Source organism: Thalia democratica, chromosome 1, assembly GCF_965202585.1.
Source record: "Thalia democratica chromosome 1, ktThaDemo2.hap1.1, whole genome shotgun sequence".
NCBI classification, from domain to species: Eukaryota; Metazoa; Chordata; class Thaliacea; order Salpida; family Salpidae; genus Thalia; species Thalia democratica.
In genome coordinates, this window is record NC_139165.1 from 56,668,816 (window position 1) to 56,685,428 (window position 16,613).

The 16,613-nt window shown below is 25.2% G+C and overlaps 1 protein-coding gene across 1 annotated transcript; it reads right to left on the reverse strand.

Annotated features, from left to right (window-relative positions):
* Positions 1–778: 778 nt before the first annotated feature.
* On the reverse strand, positions 779–5,506 carry LOC145828861 (uncharacterized). Its single transcript, XM_082936610.1, has 14 exons — positions 5,220–5,506; positions 4,981–5,163; positions 4,687–4,767; positions 4,526–4,618; positions 4,182–4,382; positions 3,962–4,060; positions 3,564–3,902; positions 3,336–3,440; positions 3,087–3,199; positions 2,665–3,016; positions 2,372–2,509; positions 1,975–2,040; positions 1,781–1,906; positions 779–1,574 (listed from the first exon to the last, which is right to left on the reverse strand). The coding sequence occupies exons 1-14, from the start codon at positions 5,407–5,409 to the stop codon at positions 1,360–1,362; spliced, it is 2,301 nt and encodes a 766-aa protein (XP_082792736.1). The 5' UTR covers positions 5,410–5,506; the 3' UTR covers positions 779–1,359.
* Between the last annotated feature and the right edge of the window lie 11,107 nt (positions 5,507–16,613).

Sequence of the window (16,613 nt, forward strand, 5' to 3'; positions counted from 1 at the left end):
TCGATACTTACCATAAAGTACTAATACAAGTTTTCTTTAATAAGCTTCAGTTTTTTTTTGTAACTTTAAAGAAAAAAAGTTATAGTCTGTATTTGTTTCTCCTACAAAAATGTACATTACGTCATACCACCATTCTGAGTTTTATTTCGATTAAAGATACCTTTAACAATATAGATATGTATTTACCTGTATTAAATATCATTTCATACATTTTTTTAGCATACATTACCTTGATTGAAATATTAAAATTAAATAAAGTTCAGACTAAAGTAAGTATAAATAAACCAAGTAATAATTTTAAATGATGTGAATTTTTTAATTTAAATAACATATGATTCCTTTTTACTTATAGCTCATTGTTTTTAAAGATTCTTAGTTCATTAATTTTATAATTCGCTTGCTTTATAATTTGTATTTTTTACAGTTTTTTTTTCTAAAACATGTGTAATATCAATTAACTAAATAAGTTTAAACACTAGCTTAATAACTAACTTAGAATACTACGTTATACTAGCGCGTTATAGTCAGTAAACCGCCAGGCCCAGGATACATATATAACAAAGCACACATCCTAAGACGTGATAACGTTTTATATGGTAATTATTTTTTTTTTTACATAGTTTGTTATGAAGTAGAAAGCTAAAGTTACAATTCAGTAGATAATACATTGACGAATGAAAACTAAAATAAAACATTAGTTTTGAATTTTTTATTAGGTGTATAAAACAACCTAAAAATATAACACTTTTTTAATAAGTATTAATACAATTTATTACAGTTTGAATGTTTTTATTGTGTGAGACAAAAATATGATCCAAACTACCAAAATTTTAAATAGATACAATTCTTGCAGGCAACAATGAATAAACTCATGTTTAGATTTGAAATCGCATTTTCAGTAAAAAATAATTCTTGCAGGCAACGATAAATAAATAACGTCAAGATTTAAAGTCACATTAACATTATTTTGCCTTTGTCTTAGTCTTATATATTGTCAACATAACTTTTTTTAAATACATGTTCTTAGTTGCCTTTGTTGAGCAATACTTTGTTAGAAATGAACACAAAAAATAAATATACACAAACGTTAATAAATAGAGTAAAAAAAAACTTTACTTTAAACAGCTCTCTAACTGCATAAAAGAACGTACAATGAAAGTAATGACAAGTATTTTTACAGTCTTTAAGTACTTGTATAACTACATACACTTTATAGGAGCTGTTCAATTTATCATTTTTAGTACAGTAGAGGCAGTTCAGTTTGCAGCAATAAAGTACAAAAGTCAAAATAGTACAAAACAAAAAAGACGGCAAGATACGCATTTTTCACTCTTTTCTAATTAAAATTCTACTTAATTATTAAACTACAGTCTTCGCGAAGCATGCCGGCACGCCGTCCAAATAGAGTTCCAATTTATAGCAGCAGTCATATTTAAACACGCATTGGAACCGGTCGATACCTGCAGGGCCACACTGCACGCGATCATAAGGTAAAAGTGATAGATTACATTCCGTAGTTTGACTTGGAAGAGGAACAGGAGCAGGGGGTGTATCAGTTGGTTTCAGATCCAAAGCTAAAATAAGTTTTTTTTTGAAAAAAAAAGTCTATTTTTTTCTGCTTTGAAAACTTACACACTTCAATATTACTTATTTACTATTTTTTGATTTAGCTTTACGAATAAATCTAAAGTATGAATTTTTATTTTTTGAAGTAAAGTGAAAACATTGTAAGTAAAACTTATGCATAGTAAAAAAAATTATTTTTTCTAACAACACTAACCTGGTACTTTAAAGCATCTTCCAGGCGTAGTCATACCGAGTGCTTGAGCTAAAAAGCTGTGAGTGTTAGGTGCTTCATAGCAACAACCAGCCCTCAAACAGCTATCCCGTGAAACAAAACTGTTAACTAAAAGACATTTTTTGTTTTATTTTATAAATAAACATATAGAAAATATTAACTAAATAAATACTCACTTTTAGCAAAACAGTCTTCTTTAGTCACGGCTGATGCACACCTTGCTTCATCAGGAATAAAACCATCTATAAATAAATTTCAATGTAAATTAAATTAATGCTTCTACAGTGTAAGCTAAAACATGTAAAGCATAATTACAACTGCAATGGATTTTACAGCATAGTATTTATGATTTACTTATAGTAATGTTTTTGAAATGTTTATTCTGTAGTTTTTTTACTAGACTAAAGAATAAGTACAATACTAAAAGAATTATAAAACTTCATTCTGTAAGGAATTACTTTTTTTGAATTATAGCTTGTACGATATAACAGACACTGCTGTAAAGTGAATATAGGTCAACTTACTTTTATTGGTTTACATTAAAGTGGTATAAAACATATTAAATTAAATTACGTTTTTTAAAGTAGCAATGTGGAACAGTAGCTTTTGAGTCATCAAAACAACATCTTTTGTCCGATAAACATTCATCAATGGTTACTCCTGGTGCTCCGCATTCAATTTTTTCATTATCCGCAACATTATGGCACTGGCCTAAGAGTTTCAATATTGATTCTAAGTAAACTTGAAAAGACACATTTTTACATATAAACTACTTTTATATATTGTAACGTTTCAAACAGCAATAACTTAATATAAAACAAATACTGACAGAAATATTTCTCTTTGAACTTTTTTTTGTTAATTACCTTTTTCAATGGTACTAAAGCACATAGGTGTATCTAGATCTTTTATGTTTCTTATAAAGCAGCAGCCCAATGCCACACACCCTGCACTTCCTTGGACCAATGCGTCAGCGTTAGACATGCATGGAATTTTGCTTGCACTTGGTACACTGAAACATGATGAGTAAGCTTCTATTGTGAGTGGTACTAATGGTGGAACTGCAGCATAATTCACGATGTTGTTTGAAGGGTATACACCAGGTGATTCAGTGGCCATCATAGCGATACTTGGCCCTTGTGTCGAAGTAGGGAAAGGTGTTACTGCATGAGGCTGCCATTCGAATCCTGGGTTGAATCCTCCATAAGAAGATAAAGGCTGTAGAAAAAAATATTTGTATATGTATATATGTAATTTTTTTTTTGATTGTTGTAATCAAAAAACTAACTCTCATTTTAGGGTTAGGGTGAATTGCAGGCCCTAAATTTTTTATGTTATCCCACCAGCTGTCAAGACCGTTAGGATTGAGATTGATTACAGGTTTTTGATCACTTATAATCCCTAAATTTTTTTTTTCTTATTTTATATGAAAGATTATAAAAAATCTACTTTTTTCACATAAGCTAGTAATTTAATTTTAATTAAATATCTTTAGTGTGTTTTATATTTTAGATACAACTGAACTGAAATATCTTACATGGGATTCCGTCGGGATAGAATTCTGCAATCCCTGGTAAACTACCTCCAAAAACGTTTGCTTTTAAATCTTCTGCGTCGATTAACGCTTGAGAGAGTCCAATTCCTAAAATTTTAAAAGTACCAACAGTTAATCTCGAAGTAAACTTTGACTATTGACCTCTGTTTCGTTTAATTAGAGATCAATATTTATTTTATACTTCAGTAGAAAAAATATTATATTACTTACCAATGTTTCCTAAAACGTTTTCGTAGCAAATGGGAGCACTAATTCCATTAGGATTAGGCTTTAAACAGCAGCCAACATTAAAGCAGTCGAGGGTATTTCCTCCCACTGGTAAAGCTTTACATTCTACAACCAAGTCATCGGTGTGAGCAGCGCATACATAGTCTTGAGCTGTGATTCCAAAGATTTCCATAAAAGTTCCTGCTGGGTTCAAAGCAGGTATCTTTTCGTCTAATGCCATCGCTAAAACTATTTTTGGATTTATTTTTCCAGGGTCTTCCTTTAATTTATCTACCATGAAGGCGAAAATAGCTTCGTTTTCAGGATAGTCTGGTTTGAAGTCTAAAAAGCGAATTAAGTAAGAAGCCTTAAAATATAACTAAAAAAATTGTTTATTATACCTTTCTTAGAAAGTTGGGAAATAAGAAGAAGTTTTTTTGCTTTCTCAGTTTCTTTGTTTAAGAGGGCTTTAAATGCCAACGATGTGAATGTGTCAAAATCTGTCACAAATAGAATTTGTATAACATCATTAAGTAAAAGTACACATTTATAGCATGATATCTAAATTTTGAACAGAAACGAACTTAAAAAAAGATTTTATATAATTTTACTGAAACTAACTTGATCCAATTAGTTCGTCGATAAGTTGATCCTTAAAACTAGCTTTTATATCTGCTGAAGTTGTCGTTGTTCCCGAAAGAAGATTTTTAAGAATAAGTGATGTTATTGGATCGTCAGGCAGATCCATTGATTCAATTAAATGTTCTTTAACAAGAGTACTCTCTTTCGCAATAATCAAGTCAAGCAGAACAGGATGGATTCCTATTATTATGTACATTATGTTGTACTTTATAAAAATTCAAATAACATATAAAACATGTTTAATAATTTTAACAATTTTTCTCAAGAAAGTCAAAAAATAGTATGATATTTATTTTTTTTATATGATAAACCCTTTTAAATACCTATTTCTCCTGCCATTTGGGCCATAAGTACATCCTTTATATCTCCGCCATTTATTACTATTGCACTTGTTGGATCTATGTCAAGACCTTTAACTGTTTTAATTTATTAAAACAGTTTAAAATTATTCCAAATAATAATTATTTTAATGTATTTTACTTACAGTCTCCTAGTAAGTCCACTAGTTCAGACGTTGACAAGTCATTGTCAGCCAAGTAGTACAGAAGTTTTCCATTAGGAATTGCTATAAAATAAATAAACCTAATGTACGCATATATTTCTAAACAAAAGAATTTTAGTTAAAAAACATATTTGAAGTTTTTAAATTTTATATTGTAATTCTTACAAAGAATAGCTATAAAATAATTATAATAATAATAGCATTCAGACTTTTTTTAATATTGGGATAGTTTTCTTCCTAAATACTGTATTATTTGTTACTAGAAAATAAACTAACAATCAGCAATTAGTGCGGTAGTGATAGATTTGTCAACTCCGTCTTTTCTCATCTGCATAATAGCGAGCAACATTTCTAACGAAAGTGATCCGCCAAGATATAAAGAGGCATCAGAACTAGCAGGTCCATTGTTATTACGTCCAGGGAGTGTTATAACGTTATCAGAATACCGAACGTGATGATCTAAAATGTTCTTTAGTTAAAACTTTAAGGAGTTTAAGATATAGTGACATTCTTACTTGTTTCAGAAGTTTTTGAGTTGCTATAACACTTTCGAGCATAATCATCCCAACAACACAGCCGTCCGATACATAGTGCCTTATTATAGCGTGCGTTTTCAAACTCACATAAATCGTCAGTCCTGCATTTGCTAGCAGATGCTAATAAACATCCTGAAAGAATCAGCAAAGCTACAATGTTTAGCTTCATTTTAAACAAGTTTGATTAAAGTATATCTTTCTCAGACTTTTTACTAAAAGCAAATTGAGCTCTAGTTTTGATTAAATTCTGTTTCAAAAACAAAATATTATTAGCTTACACAATTTTTTTTTTCATACATTTAAAAAATTAAGCTTAAAACTAGTTTAGTTAAGTTTAAAATATTTACTTACTTAACGCTATGATAAAAGTACTAAAATTTAAACTAAATAGAAATAAGTTGATATAATCTAAATATGGGTGGCGGTTTCGACGTAATTATAAACTAATTAATTTGTTAAAACTAGCGTGTATAACATAGTATTGTAATAAAAACACGTTAAAACGAAGACACACATTCCCGTGTTTTACGCATAATCACGTGATTACGCCTAAGTACAATTTATATGTTTCAAAAAAAAAATTTGATATTTTTTTAATAAATGATTTCCTTGAAGCTTTTTTAATTTTTGAATAAATAAACTGCTGTTTTTGTTGATTGCATTGTCTAAACATGTAACAACAATAAGATTAAAAAAATTAAACTATAGGCCTAAAAGTTTTTTTTTCAACTGATTTTGGTTTTAGATTTGTTCTGTTTGAACTATTTATATAATATTATACTTATATATACAACTTTCGACATTTAAACAACTAAATAAACATATAGAGGGTTAATTTTCATTACAATAGCATGTATAAAAAAGTTGAGATAGTTAATCTATCAATCAAAAATAATACGAAGTTAATCTACATCAAATGTAAAAAAATATTCGATTACAATTTAAGATTAATTTTCATGATAAAACAACAAATATATTTTTTTAAAGAGACTATGTTAGTTTTTATCTATGATATGATACGGACTATTCTAAAAATTGATGATTGGTAGTAGTTAAATAACTCAAAGTATGTACGTAATATAAAGGCTGAATTATTCTTAAACTATTCAGATATATCATTTTATCACATACTTTAAAACATTAATAAAAAAACAAAAATTCTGCTTTACACTTATCAAAGACAACGTTTAATTTGATAATATGTAACCAACTTAAGTTATATATAGTAAGTTAACAGCAGACACTGTTGATCGCTTAAATTGTAAAAATCTTCAAACATATTTATTTTTTAAATTTTATTTTTAAATACGAACTAAATTTAAAAAAAATTCTTACAACAACTCAACAACAGAAAAAACTCTTAAAACCTTTTACTAACTTTTATAAGACAAAAATAAGTATTCAAAAAATTAAATTGCCTAGTTATTTTTAAAGAATTTAATTACAAGTATACAAACTGTTATGTATAAAATATTTAAGTTATCATAAACACTATTAGCTATCAAATAAGCGAAACTCAAATAAATTTTCGTTTTTTACAACAGACTCCTTGAAGTTATAAAATAAAATGAAGTAATTAGTTGAAAATTAAATTATCTTATTTCTTTTATTCTAACGTCAACATTCTTTAAAACGTAAAGAAATATAGTTTTTACAAGTGTAACCATTTTTCAAAAGATTTTTTTTTTGATTTTTTAATATATAACTACTTGTAATATTAATTTAAATTAAAAACATTGTTCAAATATTTTAAATGTTTGTTAATTTTGTAAAACTTTATTGCAATAATAAGCATATTGTATCTTACTACTTATATTGCGGTTAGTTTTCAACAAACATTTGAACTGTTGATCAAAAAATTTAAGCTAAAACAGATAAAACTAAAATCAAGCTTATTAAAGTTTTATGATCAATCTATAAAAGAAATTCAAGCTACAGCCATAATTCTAACACCTGAAATTTAGAAAGATTTAAACGCTGTTTGCAACTGTTTACTTTATTAAATATTTTTAAAAATTCTGCTCGGTAGGTTTTTATAAACCTTGAACTGTACAGAAAACATATTTAAAGTTTCTTTCAGATTTTAAGCAAACTTTTTTTTTTCTTCTTTTTTAGATTTAAGTTTTTATATTCTATTGATTTTATCGTTTCAATTAGACTTAGATATCAGCTAGTGTATTGCTAACTCCTTTTATATGCGTACAAACCTTTTTTCTACTTGCACCTAAACCCGTGCAAAATTAGGTTGAGTTTTCTTTCTTCCTTTCTTTTTGGTAAAATATCGTGCTTGAAAAGTTTAGAACCGCTTGTTCTATACGAAAGTGTGTGTGTATGTGACGTTTAGTCTGAACCGCGAAGATAAATGGGCGACTTCTTTGCGCTGGAAACCGCATCACTGTCAGAATGTGTGGGCGCGAGCGCTTGAAAACACTAAATTTTTACAGTTCCGTTAATCTTACCGAAAACAAACATGATAACAAGTGCATTCATTTCTATTTTTTGACGACCTACTTGTATGTCAGGTTTTGATGTCATTAAAAAACATGCGCAAAATAACTGTAAAAGATTTTAGGATCTCACATTTGATGAATTTTAAAGCAAGTATTTTTGTACAGATAGCTGAATAAAATTAAAACAAGAAGCTGCTTATTCAAAAACACTAAGGCTTTAATTTTTAACACTTAAAATCAATAAAGATAACATTTAAAATTCACTGTCAATATTTATTTTATTTTAAGATAAGTTGTTATGAAGTTATTTTAAATCTATAAATTACCATGTGTATATATTCTGGTATTTGTCGTAATAACAATTTGAACTTCAAGATCAGTATCCGAAATAACTTTTTTGTTCATTTCTAATGATTAAAAAAACATAAAGATATTTTTAAGTATTAATAAAAATGAATTAACTAATTACTGAACAATGAAAATGCATTCATTGATTTTCAAAAATTACTTTTAATACAACCCAAATTCATCGCTTTTATTTTGAAATTGTCAGTTTTTTAAACTCAGATTTTTATCTAAATAATGAATAACACCATAATTTTGATACGTCGCTCAAAATTTTCAATAATTTTTATAGTTTTTAATACTTTACAATGTTGTTAAAAAACGTGCAAGTTTTGGAATTTTTCAAGGTCGTGAAAGCATTTAGGAGTATAAAAAATAAATCTTAAGGATAGTTAAGGTGTGTTAAATAGTCTTCAAATGATGTTTTTAAACTACATATAATTTTTCGCATACTTGATTGACTTTTAATTAAAAACTTAATACTATAATCGATATAAAAACTGTTTTATTAAATTCATCATACAGCTCAATTTAGTTTAAAACTATATATAACAAAATTCAATATTAAGTAATGTTATTTTAAAACTTAAACTTGAATATTATGATATGATAAACCGATACCTTAAAGCCTTTTTTTTATTTTCAAAATCGGTTTAAGGCACATTAAAATCATAAAGTAATTTTATTGTGATTTTATGCTTTTTATATAAACAAATTTTAATATCTATACTTACTAAAACAATTTACCTAACTTAAATCCGAAGGTAAATTTTTAAAATAATATTGTCAGCTTCTATTCAATAACATCGTTATAAAGGGCTTTCAAATTTAAAAATTTTATTAAGATTTTTATCGACCTATATGTGCACAATAAAATCTTATTATGTTTATAAATACTTTGTTTTTGCTTTAAAATCATTGATACTAAAAGAAATACTTCTATTACTTCAATTAAATATAAGTAAACGTGAAGTTTTAAAAGCTTTAATTTAAAATTAGTATACTTAAATCAGAACGGCTAAACTACACAAAACTTACTTTTCATCTACGTTAAAATGACTTACTTGAATATTACATTAAACTTAGTTACAATAAACCAAGCTCATACATTAAACCTTACAGAAAATTTTGCATTTCATTCTATACAAACGCAAGTTTTTGTTTACTAATTAAACAAACACATATTTATAAAATTGACTTTTTTTACAAAAAAGGAAATGAAAAAGAAACAAATTTCGTCAAAAAAAAATTATTAAAAATTACATATAAACAAAACTATAAGAAAGTTTAAACAAATAAGCTCAGTTTAAGGTACAAGAATAAGTTGATGTTGTTATTATTTTAAAAACGTACATAGATTAAAAGACATTTCAATAGAAAACCCTAGACAATAACTTTTCAATAAATGTTTTTGCCACGCAATATAGTTTCTTAAGTATATATATATATAACTTTAGTATTTTTTTTAAATTAAACTGTTATCACGTGATAAGTTTTTATGAGAAAGTTTTAGATTACGAGAACGAGTTAAATTGATTTAAGATTTATGAATTAGAAAGTTTGTAATAAAAACCAATCGATTCTGTCTCAGTATGAAGCAAATATAACTTTTAAAATATTTTATTTTATTAATAATTTGAACTTTTCTAATGACTTGTAAAAATGTTCATAAAACTTGGTAAAAGTATAAAAATATAGTATAAATTTCTTAACAAGTCTGTCATTTGTACTTTAATATAAATCTAAAACCTAAAACTTCTCTTCTTAACGAAAATATTTTTAAATTAGTACACGTACGGTTTTATAGTTTACATAGTATATTTTATTCAGTAACTATAAAACCTCTTGAGTTAACATAAAAATTAATAACTGTTTTCATTAGTTATGAAATCAACTTAAATTAATATTAGATTTAGTTATAGAAATGATTAATATTTGATCAAAAGTTTGCACCAAACTTTTTTTTACTGACTTACTGATAACAGGTTTTCAAAGTTTTAGCGACAACTGCTTTAAATTATATTAGAAAAATAAATAAAACTGATTGTTAATGAAAAGTTTATATTATGTAGTTTTAAATAGGCTGCTATTAAGTAGTAAAATCCTCTAAAATACTGTTCCTAATTTGCACAGATTTTGTTTTATTAACCCAGATAAATATCTTAATTAGTATAAACTAATTCTTCTAACAAGAAATATACGTATTGTAATGTAATATCACTATTTTCTAAGCAATATAACAAGATAAATTATTATATTATTTTTTTATTATCATTAGGTATAATGCATCTATTGTTATCAAACAATGCAGTTTTTTTTTGTTAAGTTCTATACATTTAGGTATAAAAGTTTGATTTTCGAATGGCTTTCAAATTTTACGACATAAAAAAGTTATTTTATACTTAAATGGTTTAAATTGAAACGACACGTTTATTTGGTGCTTTAGCAACAAAATAAAAAATATCTATTTCTAAATTAATACTGTTTTATTTTATGTAATAATTACAACATAACTAAATTGATCAAAAACTTAAATAATAACTTTATCAAAACACATGCTTTACAGTTTTAGCTTGTTTATATGTGTATATATATATATATATATATCTTTACATAATTATATATATAATATAATATATGTCGACATATGAAAAAGCTTCACTTAAAATACAATAAATTTTGAAGTATTTTATAGTCACTTAACTGTTGTTTTTGTGAATTTTAGTTGTTTGAAAGTTAGATGGTAGATCGATTTTTGTAGTGAATTTTTGTAATGCACAATATTACTTCGTACTGTTTTTTGTATTTTTGTATAACTTTTGCATCTATGTTTAGCAAAGTTCCTTTTATTTTTAATTTAACTGGTTGATGATTAAGGCGTCTAGTCTTATGAAACATATGTACCAGTATTTTTAAAATCTTACTTTTCCAATAAATTGTTTAAAAGCCCTTCAAGTGGGCTCAGTAGAAGGTATTCAAGTTTAAATAATAACCTCATTATATATATATATATGTATATAAAATAAGGTTAATGTTCAAACTTAAACACCTTCTACTGAGCCCACTTGAAGGGCTTTTAAATAATTTATTGAAATGGCGATTTTAAAAATTGTGGTACATATGTTTCATAAAGCTTTAATTTTTCATAAAGCTTTAATCATCAGCCAGTTAAATTCAAAATAAAAAGCACTGTACTAAACAAAGATACAAAAGTTATGCAAAAAAACAAAAAACAGTATGACTTTATAACTTATAAAACTTTATGACTTTATAAAACGATTTTTGTACTGAATATTTGTAATGTACTATATTACGTCATACTGTTTTTTGTTTTTTTGCATAACTTTTGTATCTTTGTTCAGTACAGTGCTTTTTATTTTGAATTTAACTGGCTGATGATTAAAGCTTTATGAAAAATTAAAGCTTTATGATACATATGTACCACAATTTTTAAAATCGCCATTTCAATAAATTATATATATATATATATAATGAACTTTTGAATTTGAACTAACTGAAGATTAGAGACAATATTTTTTGTCTTTATGAAACATATGTTCCAGCATTTTTAAAATCGTCATTTCAATAAATTATTTAAAAGCCCTTCAAGTGGGCTTAGTAGAAGGTGTTCAAGTTTGAACATTAACCTTATTGTATATATATATGTATATAAACATATAAGCTAGTTAAATACCAAAAAGATTATACAAACTTTTAAACTAATAGTTTAAGTATTATGTAACTATGTAATCAACTTTCAATGATAAGTAAGTGTTATTACAAAACAGAAATTTAAACAATGCAGTACATTAATAATAAATCGTAGAGATTAAGTTTTAACAAGTATGTTTTTGTAGAAAAACAAAATATAAATTTGTCAAGTTGCGCAAGGATTGCAGGTTATTTTCGTGTCGAAATTGACATAATTTTCTAGTTTTTATCATGTTTTAATACAATTTTTATCGACGATAAAGTAAAAATCATAGACTTTAAACTTATTTCCGAAAAAAAGACCTGAAACTAATCAAATGTCTGGAAAGTTGAAATATTCTGAATTACTTATGTAAATTTATATACCTTACATGACAATTGTTTTCATTATCAATATTCTAATCGTAAAAAAAATTATATAACTGACAGACTAAAATATTTTCTTAACTAGTCAAGTTAAGTTTATGCTTTAAGAAGACTAAACTAACTATCTGTCGTTGCTTAAACAAAATTTCAAATCACCTATAGCCTATGTTGTACTAACTCCTAGCAAGTTATAAGCTATTTAATTGTTAAACAGTAAGTTATTGTAATCTAAGGTCATGTTTAATCTTTCATATTTTTTCAAAACTATCACTTAGATAAAATTATTTACAACTAAGTATATTAATTTATGTTATTTTAACTTGCAAAACTCTTTAGTACAATAGTGCAGTTTTAATTTGATTTAAATAGTTTATACCCCTATTTAATTATAGTTGTAGCTAAAAATAGACTATTTTTAAGTAAGTCATGGTTTTAATTTTAAAGCAACTAAAGATTTTCAATACCAGTAAAAATCAATTCTACTTTTGTATGTATTTATCCATTAAAACAATATCAAAACTACATTTCAATAGTTTATTAAAAATGTAGCTACATAAAAATAAAAAATTGATAAACTTAACATAGTAGTTTGTTTTATTTCCGGAAATTCGAAGAAAGTAATATTATTTTAAACAATGGCTTTTTTATATTTTCATCAGATAACTTTTCTGCTTAGGTATCAGGAAAAAACATTCCTTTTTATTTTGGAATTTAATAAAGAAGTAGAGTAATAATAAAAGGAAGTTGGTTTTCAAAATATCATTATAAATTGAAAAGCCATAAAGTTTATATTTTAAAATCTTTCCTTTTACCTTTAAATGTAAGATTACGTATAGCCAATATAAAAACACTTTTAATTTCAAAAGTTAAATGTTTATTTGAATCACGTTTAAAAAGTACTGAATTCTATAAAATTTATGATTATTAAACCGTTTTAATTATAAGAAATTTACTTACAACGTAACTTGATAATACTAATCTTGTTAATTCTAGCATTAAAACCTCAAACAATAGAGATTTCTAAAAACTAGCCGTTGAGTATATACTATTTGTAAAATAGATGATTGAAATGTTTAATATTGAAATGCTTACAAAGAAAGTTTTTTCAAATCTTTTTTATTAGTAGAAAACTTTTAATTCTTTTTTGCATAAAAATTTTGAAAAAGGGTTTTTTTTTTATCTTGATGCAAATCTTATTTTTAAGAAAACCCAAGCTAAACAAAAAATAATTTAATTAATTTGTTAAATTTTTTCTTGTCATTTAAAAAACTAAGATAAAAAAGAAACAACTTTAAATGTGGTTCAAAAAGTACGCGTATATCTGTAAATATTTGTTGTTTTTGTTTAAAACTTCTTAAAAATTTACGTAACTTTGTATATATTGAATTAAGATTGATTTTATATAAAATAAATTTTAAAAAACAGCGTTTAATAACAATATTCTCAAAATTTCATCAAAAAACTGTTTTTGTTATTTTTTTTTCACAAAGTAAAAAAAAATATTATGTGAAACTCAGTTCTTAACTAAATATAAAATAAAAAACAGTTTAAAAAATAAATTTGTTAAAACATGAAAGTTCATCATAAAAGACTTACTCTGTAAGAAAGTAATTAATAACTTTAACTTTTACAAAACTACGTTTATTTAAATATGGTAGCATTTAAAAGAAAATCTTAGCATACAATTATATTTTAAAAAATCTTAGGTTGTTTTTCAGTTTAAATTTTATGTAAACAGAATTAAAAACGTTTTATAAGCTAACAAACTTAGTAATGTAGTTTATTAAAACGATAAAATTTAAAAGACGCAAAAAGTACTGTCAAAGGAACAGATATATAGAAATACATCATCTGTCATGGAGCTAGATTAAACACTATAATTTGTTTACTTTGGTTGACTATAGAACAGTGGTCGATAGCCTTTTGTAACTGCTGGGCCAACTTTCACAGAAAAATTACTCGAGGGCCGCAGTTATTTAAAAATAATTATAGTAATCAGTAGTAAAATACTATCTTAAACCAAAAATATAAGAAAATAAGCAGTAAAATAGCTCAATTAAAGAGTATTCATTAAACTAAAAGTCTAGTTGTAAGTCTTATTGCAAAACCTTTTATTTTTAAGGTTTTAAAAAAGTATTCTTTTAGCTAAAAAGTACCTCGCGGGTCGCATATTTTGGTTTTAAGGGGCGCATTTGGCGCGCAGGCCGCAGCTTGCCGAAACCTGCTATAAAATGTAGATGTCCTTAACAAAAAAGTATTGTGTAACAAATTAAAAAGTAAAATTTAATATAACGCGTACTTTAAACGTATAAGCGTTAAGTATATTTACATTAATTATTTATGTTTTTAAGTTGTAAAAGCTGATGTAGAAAATAATAATAATAACGACTAAACTAAAAATTCAGCTTCTTGTTGGTTTGAATTAAAAATAAAACACACAGCAAAACTTAACATAAATATTATAAGAGGAAGACTTTCAGCTGTACTTACAAACTAATCAAAAATATCAAGTTCATTTAACATTTACCATTTGAAAATGGAACTAGTATAATTTTGAAAAGATTTGTTAAATGAAATATAAAATAAAAAAGAGTAATCTGTTAATAATAAGTTACAAATGGTTTATAAAAACTTAACAAATTCTACTAAAAGTAACAAAAAACTTTATGACGTAATTTAAAAATAAAAAGCCGGAAGGCGAAATTTAAGTTTAATTGTAATAGTTTGCATTTTATAAATAACTTTATAATTTAAACCCATCAAAACAATCTCAGTTACAAAAAGAAAGTTTGTTAAGTTATTTAAACAAGCTGTAAATATTTAAAAGCTGTATCTGTGTTTTTACACTTTGCCAGCAAGATGAGTTAATTCCATTAAAAAATTAAAATATACAATTTTATACAGAAGTGTAGCTTTTTTGTATTTTTTATGGATATGTGTTTTATTCATATTTTATTAATAAAGTAATTGAAGATCTATCTTGCTTTTGAAGACCATTAAAATATTTCTTTAAGGTTAAACGTAGTGTCAAATTAGTTAAAGAATATAAATATACTGTTTCAAAAAGTTAGGTTTCCATAAAAAATGTTTTAATGTTCTAAACAGTTATGAAGTTAAAGTTTATTAATGTTCGAAAAAAAAAAGTCATCAGAGAACTCTTTTTTAAAAAGAGTAAACCCAATATTCATTATTGTGTTAAAACGAGTAAAAACAGCAAAAAATTACTTTAAAGACATAGTGTATACAACTTTCTGAGACACCCAGTATACAGACTTTTCATTTTTTTAAGACGATTGGAAGCATAAGCATCAAACCTAAAACATATGTAAAATCAGTACTTGTTTTATATATACTATATAACTAGTATGTATGCTTATAAAAAATGTGTATATAGAAGTTTAGCATTCAAAAGAAACGTTTTACCCTATAAATCTGTTTCAGCATAACTATTTGTTTTTCAGCAGGGTTTTGATAAACTTATACTTCGTAATTTTTGCATTGTTCACCGAGCCAGCTGGAAAACACTGACAAAAATTTGTTGCTAAGAAAAAAAAATTATAAATAACTATAGCTTTGTCTTTTTATGTATATTTATGTAAGTATAATACAATATAAAATCTTTTTTTTTTTAACTTCAAAACTGAGTATAGAAATACATAAAAATAGTGCTAAAATATAATACTTTATATTATAAAAAGATTATCGGCTAAGTTTATCAAATCAAATCTGACATTGCATCAAACGTTGAATTGTTGTTGTTGTTGTAAACTTCATTTATGTGCAGGTTTAATTTATATCAAAACGTGACTTTTGTTATACCGAAACTTTTCAACATACTGTCAAGAAAAAAGATATGTTATTATTTTGTAAACACTGATGAGAAGTAAAACTTATACTTTAAACCTAAATGAACTTAGTTTTTTTTTTGTGTTTGATAATTGTTTTTCTTACATGTTTAGTGGTTAACTTAATATTATAAATAATTTTGTTTTCAGTTCTAGAACAAAACAACAAGCTAAACTAATTGAGTGATTATTTTTAAGTTTTGATTTAGTAAGTTACTAATATTTATTTAGTATTTAGTATCTTAACTTATAATACAAAGTTTTAGGTGAAAAAAAAGTTCATTAATAAAAACTTATTCAAATATCTTTCCTAGTTTAATAAAAACGTAAATCGACTTAATTTTTTTATCGACAAGATATAAAGTAAACATAATAATTTAACTTTTTCTAAATACTTTAAATGAAAATGTTAGTAGCTTTATACTTTTAAGAAAAACAAAAAATATTTGAGCTTATTTAAAATCTTTACAGTATCCACCTTAAAAAATAAGTTTTTAATAGTTTATATTTGTAGTTTGTTAATTTAAACTTTATATATCAATGTCAACAGATCAGAAAATAAGAAAAGAGTGATGACTAAATTTTCAATGTAATACAAGTAGTCAAATACCAATGCAATGTAAAATGTTTGAAATTCTAACTCAATATTTTTACTG